Source organism: Biomphalaria glabrata, chromosome 2, assembly GCF_947242115.1.
Source record: "Biomphalaria glabrata chromosome 2, xgBioGlab47.1, whole genome shotgun sequence".
Lineage (NCBI taxonomy): Eukaryota > Metazoa > Mollusca > Gastropoda > Planorbidae > Biomphalaria > Biomphalaria glabrata.
The window spans coordinates 63,480,470-63,493,616 of NC_074712.1; the positions used below are offsets into that span (position 1 = coordinate 63,480,470).

Here is a 13,147-nt window from a genome sequence, read left to right on the forward strand (position 1 = left end):
AACAAATAAAATTATAATTGTAATAGCTTCAGCTAAATGTAATAAGATTAATAGCTTAATATGTCTTAAATATATAGGTGGGGCTGCCTAGCCACGGGAAATACTGTGTTCCTCATTACTCTTTGGACTTGAAGACAAGCCTTATTATTATTATTATTATGTCTTAAAAAAACGTGGGTCTCCTTTGACCTAACTTATTCCCTTCTGGGTCCTTTCAACAGAGTTTCTCTATCTTAATAGACATTATGTCTCATTTTCAATGACTGCAAAGACTAAGAAGTCAAAACTAAAACTAAAAAAACAATTATTTTTTTTTACAACTTCACAAAGTTTATTTATCAACAATAATTATACATAGTTTTATCAATAACTAGATGAAGTTTTATCAACATTGTTTTCTTTTAAGACATAATACACAAAATATGTGTTGCTGAGAAAGACAAAACCCAAAGAATAAATAGAAACAAAATAAGGTTAACAGGAGTCAACAAGATAGAGTACTCTGGTCATTTCAAGTCACAAAACTAAAAGGATTCACGTCTGCTACTTTTTAGTTTTTTCTTAATAAAATTAACAAATTTTTTTTAGAAGAAATGAGGAAAAAAAAAAAAAAAAAGAGAGAAAATGGAAAAAAAAAGAGAAAATGGAAAAAAAAGACTTGTCAATTTGTTTATGAAAATAATGGCTATCAATTTATAATATAAAACACATCTCTATTTTTTGGCTTAGTATACATAAGAATCAAAATATGCCACACACAAAAAAAAACCTGTTTGATTATGGCATATTTTTATGGTCCTTTGGAAGTAGCCAAAATACTCAATACTATTTAGGCATATAACAAACTTAAATGCATAATTATTCAATAACACATATAACATAAATAGAGCTACAATGATAAACTTGTGATTCTATCTGGCAGTCTCAACATTTACCTGAAATGCTCTTTTAAATGTCATACACAAAACGTAATAATAAAGATTATAAAGAAATATTAAGTCATAACAAGTAAATATATATTTTTAGATCAAATCATCTAACCTTAGTTTATTAAGTTGGTCGTTAGCAGAATATTTGTCATTTTTCAAGTATATTTAATATTTTCTGTACTAACATTTCTCCAAACATGACCATTCGTTGAGAAAAAAAATGAATTCTACATTGGCTTATTTTGAGACTACCGAAAAACCTTGTTCACAACTATTTATTTATCAATACAACTAGAAAAAAAAACGAAACCTATTTTAAAAAAAGCAAAGCCGATGTTACTAGCTCCAGCTGGATTAACCTGCAAAGTGTGCAGCCGAACATTCTGGGCTCACATAGGACTCACAAAACCCCAGTGCAAAGCACTCAGTCCCCCTGATGACAAAAGTGGTCATCATCAAACCACGATGGATGAACTATATATATATATATGTAATTACCCATAAGAGCAGTCATAAGTTACATAGCAGAATTGGATTTTTTTTTCTGCGTCTATAACGTTTCTTCAGAGATGAAAATTATAACGTCAGGCCCTGCAAAACTGGCAGGGGATGGCTGAGGGATGGGTTTAAACCCAGAACCAATGTGGCAACAGCGTATATATATAATACACAAGCATGCAGCACCTTGTGCTTATGATCACATAATCAAAGAAAATAATCCACAAGCAAAACAACCAAACGATGATAGCTGATGAGCTATTTAAAATCCCTAGTGGGAAAAAAAAGGCATTTTAATAGCTCTCTCTGACAATGACAGATGGTTAAACAAGATTATCACAAAGCATACAACTAAATCTATAATGTGAAATTTACTTGATTCTATACATTTGGCTGCCAATAAAATCTTTTTGGAGATGGTCAACATAAAATATATGATTGAAATAAACGAATATAAAAATAAAAGGAAAATATGATTATACAATGTTGTTACAAGAATTTGAATGTTTTAATATTGTTATTAATAATAGAAAAATTAATAGTTTTGATTTTAAAAAAAACTAGTCAACATAAAAAATAATTTCATTAAACATTCTCTCCATTTAAAAAAGAAAAAAAAAAAGAAGCAATACTTTGAAATGACCTAGTCTGTAATATTCAATCCCTTTAAACAAATTGCCAAGAAAAAAGCACAGTAGGTAATTTTAGAAACATTTAAGATAATACAAGCAATTAAAGACATTACTTCAGTAGTCACTCTTTACTCAGTTGCAGTATCACAATCATAGACAGGTTTTACACAACAATATTTGACGGCCAGTAAATAATCTATAAGAGGGGTCTAACACAACAATATTTGATGTCCTGTAAATAATCTATAAGAGGGGTCTAATACAACAATTTTTGATGGCCAGTAAATATCCTATAAGAGGGGTCTAACACAACAATATTTGATGGCTAGTAAATATCCTATAAGAAGGGTCTAACACAACAATATTTGATGACCAGTAAATATCCTATAAGCTGAAGCAGAGTGCATTCACCGAGCTCAACATTATGAAGCAAGTAAAACCTGCATTTTGTTTCATTCTATCAACCACAGCTTTCCAGTAGACTTGGTTTTAACCTTTAGTCTGGCAGTCTAAAAAGATTATTAATTTTTTCACATCTCCTCACATTGCAAAGTCCTATTAAGTTTCTTTTTTATTCAATGCAATACCAGGTACTTTTATAAAGCTTAGGTAACCCTTAACTACTTTCTTTTATCCGACTATTATTCCCTCCAAGATTTGGGTCATATTGGATTCAGACTTCAGGGCTTTCTAATATAAATGTAATTATTACTACAATCTTCTAATCATTAATAATAAAGCTTGTCTTCGAGATTAATGAGGAGTGAAGTGTTTCATGTGGCTTAACAGTCCCAGTTGGGACGTACATATTTTTTCACATCTCTCATACGTATCCTGCGGCCTTTGTAAGTGATTTCCAGCTGCCTCATTCAGAAGCCCCCTGCTGCCTTGTGCTCTCTTCTTCCGGGGGTGGGGGTGGGGATGGGCGCGCGCTCACCCTTCTAATAATCAATATCTATAAGTGCAAGTTATTAAAGGTAAGGCTAGAACCCTTACGGTGCCAGTAAATCTAACAAATTAAGAGAGCATAGGCAAGTGCCATGAGAAAAAAAAATTTAATCGGTAATAGCAATCACATTTACTTATGCAACAGACACTTATAATCCAAAATAGATTATGACTTACATTACGACATTCAATTGTGGCATTAGAAATAAAATGGACGAGCTGATGACTAAGACAACGACTCTCAAATGCTTAATGTACTTTTAACTAAGTAGGTAAGAGTTAAGTTCTTCTTTCAAACCTTGGGGTGGATGATGCAATGCTTTTACTATGGCCAATAATTATCACAGGTGTCATGTAGCCAGCACTATGACCAAACACTAATACTTCATCATCTGTCAGGCATCCATTAAAGTTGGGTGGACTCGAGGACAACATTAAAAATTCAAGCCACCTATTGTTAACCTAATTAGATTTCAACTGATAACCAGAGGCTACAGTGCCTTGAAATGATTATAAAAAAAGAAGAGGTCTCTATGGTAGTTTATATGCTTTGTTTATTAGTGTGAATGATATCAACATTAGGACACAGTAATGAAAATACTTAACCCTTAAAATGCTGAGATGTTTTACAATGAGTGCATAAGCAATGGAGGCTAAACTACCACACGCGCCTTAAGGGTTAAAGCAAGGGAAAACAAAAAAATATAAGATAACTCAAATAAGATATATATTAGTATATATACAATTGGTCTTTGAAAAATCTAGCCTACTAGTAGTACAGATGTCACTGAACAAACTTCAACCTTGGCACCCAGACTTTCCCAAGTTAGCAGTGCAGCCATTATCAGTGCTGAAACCCTGAATACCCTCCGTCCTGGCCCCCAGACACTCCAATGTTTTTTGTAAGGAAAATCTTCGAGTCATCTTGGAAAGTTGTAAGGGGGTCAGTCCTTCGTTGTTACGAATGTTTACATCTGCTCCTGCGTCGACCAACAGTTTCACTACTTCATCGTGGGTGGTCATCAGCAGGGCAGTCTCTCCATGCTTATCTTTCAAATGGACGTCTGCACCGTGAGCCAAGAGAAGCCGGACACTCTCCTCACAGCCATTCATGGCTGCAAACATTAGGACACTCCGACCTTCTGGTGTTTCTGCATTCACTGAGGCTCCGTGCTGTAACAGAAGGCTGATCATGTCAGTAAAGTCCCTCTGTGCAGCGTACATAAGCGCAGTCAATCCCTTTGGGCATCTTACATCAGGACTGGCTCCTCCATCAAGAAGAACTTTGGCTATGTTAACTTTATTCTTCACTGTTGCCTTTATTAGTGGTAAGATACCGTCCACATTGGCTTCATTCAAATTGGCACCATTTTTGATCAAGAAGGCAATAGTTTTCTCTTTGTCAGAATCTTCGTCATTCTCATCTTCCGTAAATATTGTACTCAAACAGTCGACTACAGCACCTTTCTTAATAAGCAAACGAGACATTTGTTCGTTCCTTGATTGGAGAAGAATAGATTCCCCAGAATAATTTACAGCATTCACATCCATTCCCTTGTCAATTAGAAACTTCACCAATTTTATGTTGGATGCCCTGACAGCAGCTGATAGTATTTCAATATCCAGATCAGCTGCATCAATATGATGGGAGAGAAGTTTTAAGCAGTTGATTTGGTTTTCAGTAGCAGCGATGAAAACATCAAGCTTTGTGTTGATAGCTGCTCCCAATTTTAATAAAAGTTTAACACACTGCAAGTGTCCAGATTTGATTGCATAGGTTAGTGCAGAGAAATCTTCTTGGCTAACTAAGGTGATATCTGCACCCTGGCTGTGAAGATATTTAACAACATCAACATGGCCGTTGGCAGCAGCAAACATTAACGGCGTCATTTTGTTGCAATTGTCTTGGATATTGACATCTATTCCATCAGATAATAACATCTTGAGAGCCGCCATCTTGCCCTTGGCTGCAGCCACACAGATTGGTAATGTACTAACTTGTTTTGCTGTGTTATTGCCTGGTGCTTCATGATTTAGGTCATCCGATTCATCAAAATCTATGCCATTAAATTTGGTATCTTCTAGGACTTCAGGGTTGGAATTTATCTCCCTGTTTTGAACAACAGAGTGTAAATCCTTCTTGTGATTATTGTTTGAACACAGAGAGACTAAGTCAGTGTCAATGAATTGATGCAGCACAGTGTTCTCCTTGTCCTCTAGTGCTTTGTTCAACAGCAGATTCAGGTCGGAACAATTCTCTGACATCAGCCGCACCGCCTCCAAGATGTTCCTCTCTGAGGCATAGTCCAGGACCGTTTTCTCCGAAAGATCTCTTATTTCAAGACAAGCCCCGTGTTTCAGTAAAATCAGCAGTGATTTCAAATCATACCTTTCCACTGCAATCATGGCAGCCGTCTTGCCCTCGTGATTTCTTACATCAAGGTCTGCCCCGGCTTTGACCAAGTTTGTAATTAATGAGAAAGAATACTGTTTTTTTATAGCGATGATCAAAGCGGTGTTGCTGAATCCCGAAGTTAGGTTCACATCGGCTCCTTTCTCAATCAAAAATTCGGCCAAGTCCAAAAAGCCGTTTTCTACTGCAGCGGTAAGGGGGGTACCGCACAAAATATTCTTTTTATTCAGGGCTGCTCCCTGTTTTAAAAGAACTCGGACAGTTGGCAGCATGCCTCTGACGCATGCTTTCAGGAGGACGTCGCTGAGCAGCTTTTTACTACAGCGGTCAGCCGGATCGGAAGAAGTCAGGATCTTTATGGCACTGTAGTTGTCACAGAAGTGGATGGCCTGTTCTAATCTAACACTTACAGGCTCAGTTGCTTTAATTGTCTGTGATAATCTGACAAAAAATGTAAGAATATGATTAAATTCAATAAAATCTAATATTATATCTAATATATACATTTAGTCTTTCCATAGCTACATCGTTATGTAAATGTGTGACTACTCGTAGCATAAGTTTTGACACTACTGTTTCTCTTTAGTAAAAGAAAGTAAAGTTCCCCTTTCAGACCTTGTGGTCTATAAGGCGGATGGGGTAAAAGTCATCTGGTCCCGTGGCCTACGGTTAAGGAAGGTTTCATGCGGCCAGCACAATGACCAACCGCCTTTACTTTTTCCCAACTAATGTCAGGTACACATTAGACCTGGGTGGACTCAGAGGCGCACGAAGATCCCGAAATAAAAAATCCTAGTCTTTACTAGGACTTGAACCCTGGTCCGGAAGCCAAGCGCTTTACCGCTCAGCCACTGCGCCTCCACTGTTTCTCTCTAGATCATGATATTTTGTTCCTATTATAAGTGTCATCATCATCATCATCAAACTCCATTAGAGGGAGGGCTTGAGAGGCTCAAATCCTCTCTTGCAAAAGCCCTGGACAGAAACCCTGCTGTCTTGCGTAGTGCATAAATGTCGCCATACAGGTCAAGAATTTTGGGTTTCCCAGACCTGTCGAGACGGAGATCAGCAAGTCTGGGCAGTCAAACAGAATATGAGGCACAGTTTCCTCTTCTTTCCTTGCAGCGGGGGCACCGTGAATCAAAATTTGGCCATAGCCGCGAGAAATATGAGCCAACAGGACAATGGCCTGTCCTGCACTGTGCTATAATAGCTTGCTCAGGCCTGGACAGCCTCCACCACGGGGATGTGCGGTCAGGGCGCCTCATGCGCTCCCAGACTCCACAGGCTTTTTGGGACTTGTCCCAGCACTTATAAGTGTCATAAGGGCCTATAATTAGTCAATAGAATAGTAGACTAACAGTAATTCTAAGTGACAAAGTAATTCATCTTTTATTGGAGATTTCCATAAATGGAGTATAAAATAATAATAGCGAGATCTCTGGAGTATCCACGGTTGATAAGTTTTTTTTGTTTTTTTTTTAAGTTCTATGATAATTTGAGCACTGCAGAATTAACTTTTCTTTCTTCCATTTAAAGCAAAAGAAAATTTAATCATGGGGGAAACATTCTTTCACTCTATAACTTAAAACTTATTTTAAAAACAAATGGGCAACTAGCTAGCAGTAAAAAGGAGTTTATTCGAAAATCCACTGCTATATATTAAGATATTGTTTAAGCTACAGCTCAATTCTTTTTTTTTTGTAGTTGGCAACAAAGAGGTGCAATTTAGCCTCCTTGACATTGTTTAGTTTATTGTTAAATCCACAGAATTGTATCAACCTGATATGTGCGGTTCTCAGTTGCCTTATTGAAATACTGCCAATTACTGTTTAAAATTTATGTAACTAAATTGGTTTTCATCTAATCTTTAAAGTAGATATAAAGATTGGAAATTGATTTTGAATTACTCAACTTTATGCTAAAGTTTTTTTTTATTTAAAACCTTTCTTTAAAATTATCCGTTTTGTTTAGCTGCGACCATTGACATAATGTATTTTTGACTAAATAAGTAAAGCTGAACTTCTGAACTATTTCTACTTTTGTTTTGGTCATTGTTTTGAAAAGATCTTTTTAAAATCTAAGTAGTTAGCAGAAATAAAACTGGTCTGGATGAAATCAACATCAACTGATTGCACCAAGGTTAGGCCTTCTTACTCAAACCTAAAGGCAGATAACATATTATGTCTTTCCACTATTATTTGTACCACAAGATAAAGAATAAATATTTTATAGATTTGAACTATAGAAAAATAAATATAAAAATTAGTATGTTTTGAACATTTGATTGAATCATCTGCTTTTGCATGGTACACAAGTAACTGCTAATAATATGGGGGGGCTGCCTGGTCATGCGGTGTGCGCACTTGGACTGTCGTTTGGACTTCTAGATGGTCTCGTTTTCATACACTGCCTGCTGCCATCCCCTGTCGTCATGTAAAACATTTTACTAACAATTTCGCAGACAAAGCCAGGTATAACAACTTGTATCCTATAGAGATAATATCCTTCTATGAGTTAAGCTAATCACTAAAAAAAAAAATCTTAATGAAAATGTCTCACAGAAAGCAGAGTTGTCCTTCCATTCCCTTGTTAGCAAATGATACAAAAATTATTTTAAGCCAGCTTTGGATTTGTGTGAGCTAAGTGAAGCAAAGCATCTCTACAATTTTTTAAAATCTTCATCAAAGGTCGGTCAATATATAATGTCCTAACAGGGTTTCATAGCAATAAGAGAACATGTACCACAAACAAAGACGAGTCATAGCAGAACATAGTAGCTAGCTGCCTGGTTGTGTCATATGCTTTAAAACATGTCAAGCAAAGCATAACAGATGAAGTATACACAATATCCTTCATAAACACTTACTTTTTAATTGTGTTTTGTTTGGAGTTCTTAGTTAAAGCTTTCTGGCCTCTTGTAACGGAAACTTTGGCAGCCCTGGATAAACTGAAAAAGAAGATGTATGTTTGGATCACATTGCATTTATATGGTAACTTATCGCTTGAACATGGTCCAATCTTCATTGTGGAGGTGATATCTAGGAGAAATTTTCCTTTAGGAGCTCAGCAAACACAGCTCAAGTCGATAGTGATAGGTAGCCAATTGCCTTTCAGCTACACATTTCAATTTGAGAAAAAAAGAAGAGAGTAATTTTAAAGCATTTTTAGATTTGATTCCATACCAGAGGAAAAGCAAATGTTTTAAGTCTGTTACCAAATAAAAATTGATATTTTATTCAACAAAGTTATTTAGTTCATTAAAAACAACAGTGTCTGAATGTTTTATTGGATACAAATAGAATGTGGGGTCAAAAAAAAAAAAGGTCTTCTTTGAGTACTTCAAAGGTCAGAATGAAGTAGATTTAAACAAGCATAGTGTTACGATCTCTCTTCCTAATCAGGCCTTCTGTAAACACTGCTAAACACAACACAACACATCAAGAACTTGACAACAAGGCTCCAAATAATCTGGTACTTTAATAATGAGTGAATAAGTAGATAACAGCCAATACTAGACGATTGGCATCAAAATCATCAACAACTAAAATGTTACTCTGTACATCACCATACAAAATTCTACTGTCTCTCTTTCTGGACTCGTACATCAACACCTGAGGGCTCAACCAGAACCGACTTCATAGCCAGACTAACAGTCCTGGTCTCCTGCGTGTCCTGTCTTGAACTGCCGCTTTCCTACACACTGTGTCTCTCGTACACGCAGGCTTTCGATCACATGACCATAACATTGGTCATATTTGCGTGTAATCGTAGTACTGTCCCTTGTCCATGGCCCCGCTGACCTGATTCACGTGTGTGTCAGCTGAGCCTATAGTTAACCCTTGTGCGCCGCCAACAGGGTCATAACAATAGATACCAAGAATTTAACACAAAATTTGAACTATTATCTTCATAACCAGGTTATTAACATTTCTGTTATTCAATTATTGGTTCAAATCCACAATTTTCAATTTCAATTCAGATTGAGACCCACCATCATTTCTCTGTGATTAATTTTTCTAGTTACAGCAGTGTTACTCAACCCGATTTAAAGGTGGCCCATGGAAAAGTAGCCCACTTACTATATCCACCAAGTGCAAAGACATGGCAGGCAATCCCTTCCAGCATCTGTTCTAACATGAGGGTGAGCCATTAGAAGTTATGGACCAAAAGTGGTGGAGGCACTAGCACTGGCTTTAATTCAGAGAAACATTTAGATATGTGAAGTAGGCTACTTTTCCAGCGTCCAATCTAAGTACTCCATGGGAGGACTGGATTTGCATTTGCGTGGGAAGCGTGGTCGACAGGCCAAGTACGCTTGAACTTGGCTACCTATGAAGGGGGCTTGAGGTTCGAAACTGGACTTGGGCATAGTTGTGTTTACCTTCTCACAACTACCTCCTACTCCCACAAATGAGATAGGACGATAGCGCTCTTTATTTTACTAAATATAAAATTTCATTAATAGCAAACATTCCTAAAAAAAAAAATAGCTAAGCTGTACCCAGCAAACTGATTTTGCAAATGATACACATTGTTAGTAATAGCGTAGAGGACTTTAAAATGTGCTTTGTATACACATATAGCCTGCAGAGGGGGAAAAATAAGGGAGAGAATTTAACTGAAAATGAAAGGTCTAGTCTCAAGGCACTTCTTGACTAAGACTGATTTACATTACTGTATTACTTATTATTATACATACCTTTTTCTTTCAGCTCTACAGAGTCTCTGCTGCTTAGGTAACGTTTCAGTTGGTAGATTTATTTTTCGCTTTCTGCTTTGAGGCATCCTTCACATTACAATCTGGTCCATTTACACAACACATAAAAAAATTAATAAACTAGAATTTTTTCACTTAATTTTTAAACTAAATAACTCTCTTTAAAAAAAAATAGATTATAATATGTGGCACAAGGACCAACTGACTTTACTTTCCATATCTAATGTCAGGTTGGAGATGGATGGACTCAGAAATCCAGAAATTCAAAACCCCAGTCGTCAACAAGATTCAAACTCAAGATCCACAAGCAATCTCAAGATATTTCAACTATAGAATTTGTAAGCTGTAAAGATGCGAATCCCATAAATAAAACCATAGAGAAAGAGGAAGCACAGCTATGTCCACTAATAAAGGACTAATAACTGCTTTTAAAATTGAATATATATATTTACAAAGATCTAGTGCTAACAGAGTTGAGGTGAGGTCCAAAGTATTATTTTTATTAAGTAAGGTTCTTACAATCTCCATTTAAAAATAATATATAGCCAGATAGTTTTGTAAGCATTTAAATATTTTTTTATTTATTTTAGTCTTCAATTTGCAAAGCAATTATTAATATAACAAACTCATATATATATATAATGATAATGTTCCAAATATAAAAAAATATATTTAAAAAAATAATATCTTATATATCTAATATATAGCTTCTGGAGCGCATCGTGTTAGCGCAAATTCTTTCTCAACTTGAACAGTACTGTCTCTTGGAAGAATTTCAATCTGCATATAGGAAGTGCTGAAGCACAGAGACAGCAGTGGTCAGAGTACTAAACGACTTACTTCACAATTCCGACATAGGCCACATCTCAATTCTTTCAATGCTGGACTTGTCCGCAGCATTTGATACGCAAGACCACGAAATTATGATGGCCAGGTTCTCTGCCACTTTTGGTTTAACAGGAATCGTCCTAAGATGGCTTGGATCCTACCTGACTGAACGCACCCAAAGTGTCGTTGTTAACGGAACAGAATCAACAAGCTTACTCTTGAAGTACGGAGTACCCCAGGGATCAGTTCTAGGCCCAGTACTGTTCACTATGTATACATTTCCACTCAGCTGTGTCATACGGCCTACCGGCATCCTATACCATTTCTTTGCTGATGACTCACAGTCATACGATTCCTCAGTACCATCAGAGGTGTCACATCTGGCAGAGAAAATCAGTAGTACTGTTGCAAGGGTGAGCAATTGGATGGTTGAAAATAAGCTCAAGATGAACGAAGATAAGACAGAAATAATTAAGATTGGCACTCGGAACAACGTCTCGAAAGTCGAAAGCACAGATTCTCTTTTTATTACGAACTGCCAGCTTCCTTATGTCCATGTAGTGCAGAATCTTGGAGTTTTCTTCGACTCAACACTATCTTTCGACCCACACATAAGTCAGCTCTGCAAGGGTCTTTATCTGCAGCTGCGTAGATTAGGCCAGATCCGACCATATTTAACAACGGAGTCAACAAAAACGCTAGCTGTGGCATTCATACTCTCCCGCCTTGACTACTGTAACGCCGTGCTAGCTGGTATACCTGATGACAAAATAACCAAACTGCAACGTATACAGAATAACGCTGCACGAATAGTACTTAGAAAAACAAGACAAGATTCTGCTACTACGCTCTTGCGCATGCTCCATTGGCTTCCTGTGAAAGCGAGAATTGATTACAAGGTCGCCACACTTTGTCATCAGTGTATATATAACAATGAGAGGCCCCTGTACCTTAGAGAACTTATTACTCCATATGTCCCCCAGAAAGCAATGCGCTCAATGGACTCAACGCTTTTAGTGGTGCCACGTTTCTCCCTCAAAAGCTACGGTCTGCTGGCTTTTTCAGTGCACGGACCAAAGGTTTGGAACTCACTCCCCATTGATTTCAGACAGACAACATGCTATACCACTTTTAAGAAGAACATTAAGACCTACTTGTTTAAAACTTTTTTAGATTAGTTTTTGATTTCTATTGTCATGTTTGTGTTTGTAATGTTATTACAGCGCCTTGAGCCTACATTTTGTTTGTTAACAGCGCTTTATAAATAAAATTATTATTATTAATTATTATATATATATATTTTTAAAAAAGATAAAGGGAGTTATGTACAAACTCGAAGGCATCCCCTGCATTTTCAATAAACTGTACTCGCATATATATATTATATACATTAATAACACAAATCATTTTCGTAAAGTAACTATAATAATCTATATCATATCATAAACATTCAGTTTTAAATAAACTGGGAGTTACTAGACCTTGGTCCTATGCAAATAATCAAATGCATTCAAATTCAATTAATAAACAAGGTGTATTAGTACTGCCTTTCAAATCTTTTTTTAAAAATGGTTTTAATGTAATTTACATGTGCATCTAGATCTACAATGTGATGATTAGTCTAAGACTAAGTCGACTAAGACGTAAGTAGTATAGAATCAAATACACTTAACTTACTAGATCTAGATCTAAGTTACTTACATACTAGATTTAACTACTAAGTCACGGTGAGACTAGATCTACTATCTAGATTTAGATGATTTATATCCAACTTGTCCCAAGATTGCCAAGATCAGTGAAGATGAAGATCATGGATGGTTATCATAATCATGGTAAGTAACTAAGAAGACTAAAGTAGGCGTCTTAGTCTAAGGCTAAAACTAAAAGTAAATACTAAAAAAAATTAAAATACTCATAATCATAAAATAGGTCTAGAGATTTCTAGATCTAGACGATTATGATAGTAGTATATATTAGACTCTTATATTCTAAGTATATGTATGGTATACGATAAGATATATGGATAATCTAATCATTCTAATGTATGTATACATAAAGATCTACTCTATAGATCTAGATTTTAGAGATTAGTAGAGATTCTAGAGTAGAGATCTTCGGTACCAGATCTTCTTTTGAAAGTCCAGGCCCTCAACTCACACTGCTAGACTAGACTAGATCT

General features: G+C 36.1%; 1 protein-coding gene across 3 annotated transcripts; it reads right to left on the reverse strand.

Annotated features, from left to right (window-relative positions):
* Positions 1-13: 13 nt before the first annotated feature.
* Positions 14-13,137, reverse strand: LOC106063825 (ankyrin-3-like). 3 transcript variants are annotated; one of them, XM_056021900.1, is made up of 5 exons: positions 13,090-13,137; positions 12,674-12,848; positions 10,123-10,223; positions 8,290-8,370; positions 14-5,861 (listed from the first exon to the last, which is right to left on the reverse strand). In XM_056021900.1, the coding sequence occupies exons 3-5, from the start codon at positions 10,206-10,208 to the stop codon at positions 3,806-3,808; spliced, it is 2,223 nt and encodes a 740-aa protein (XP_055877875.1). In that variant the 5' UTR covers positions 10,209-10,223; positions 12,674-12,848; positions 13,090-13,137; the 3' UTR covers positions 14-3,805. The 3 variants fall into 3 exon arrangements, with proteins under 3 accessions (XP_055877875.1, XP_055877873.1, XP_055877874.1); XM_056021898.1 differs by having other exon boundaries at positions 12,674-13,132; XM_056021899.1 differs by having other exon boundaries at positions 12,670-13,132.
* Positions 13,138-13,147: the final 10 nt, after the last annotated feature.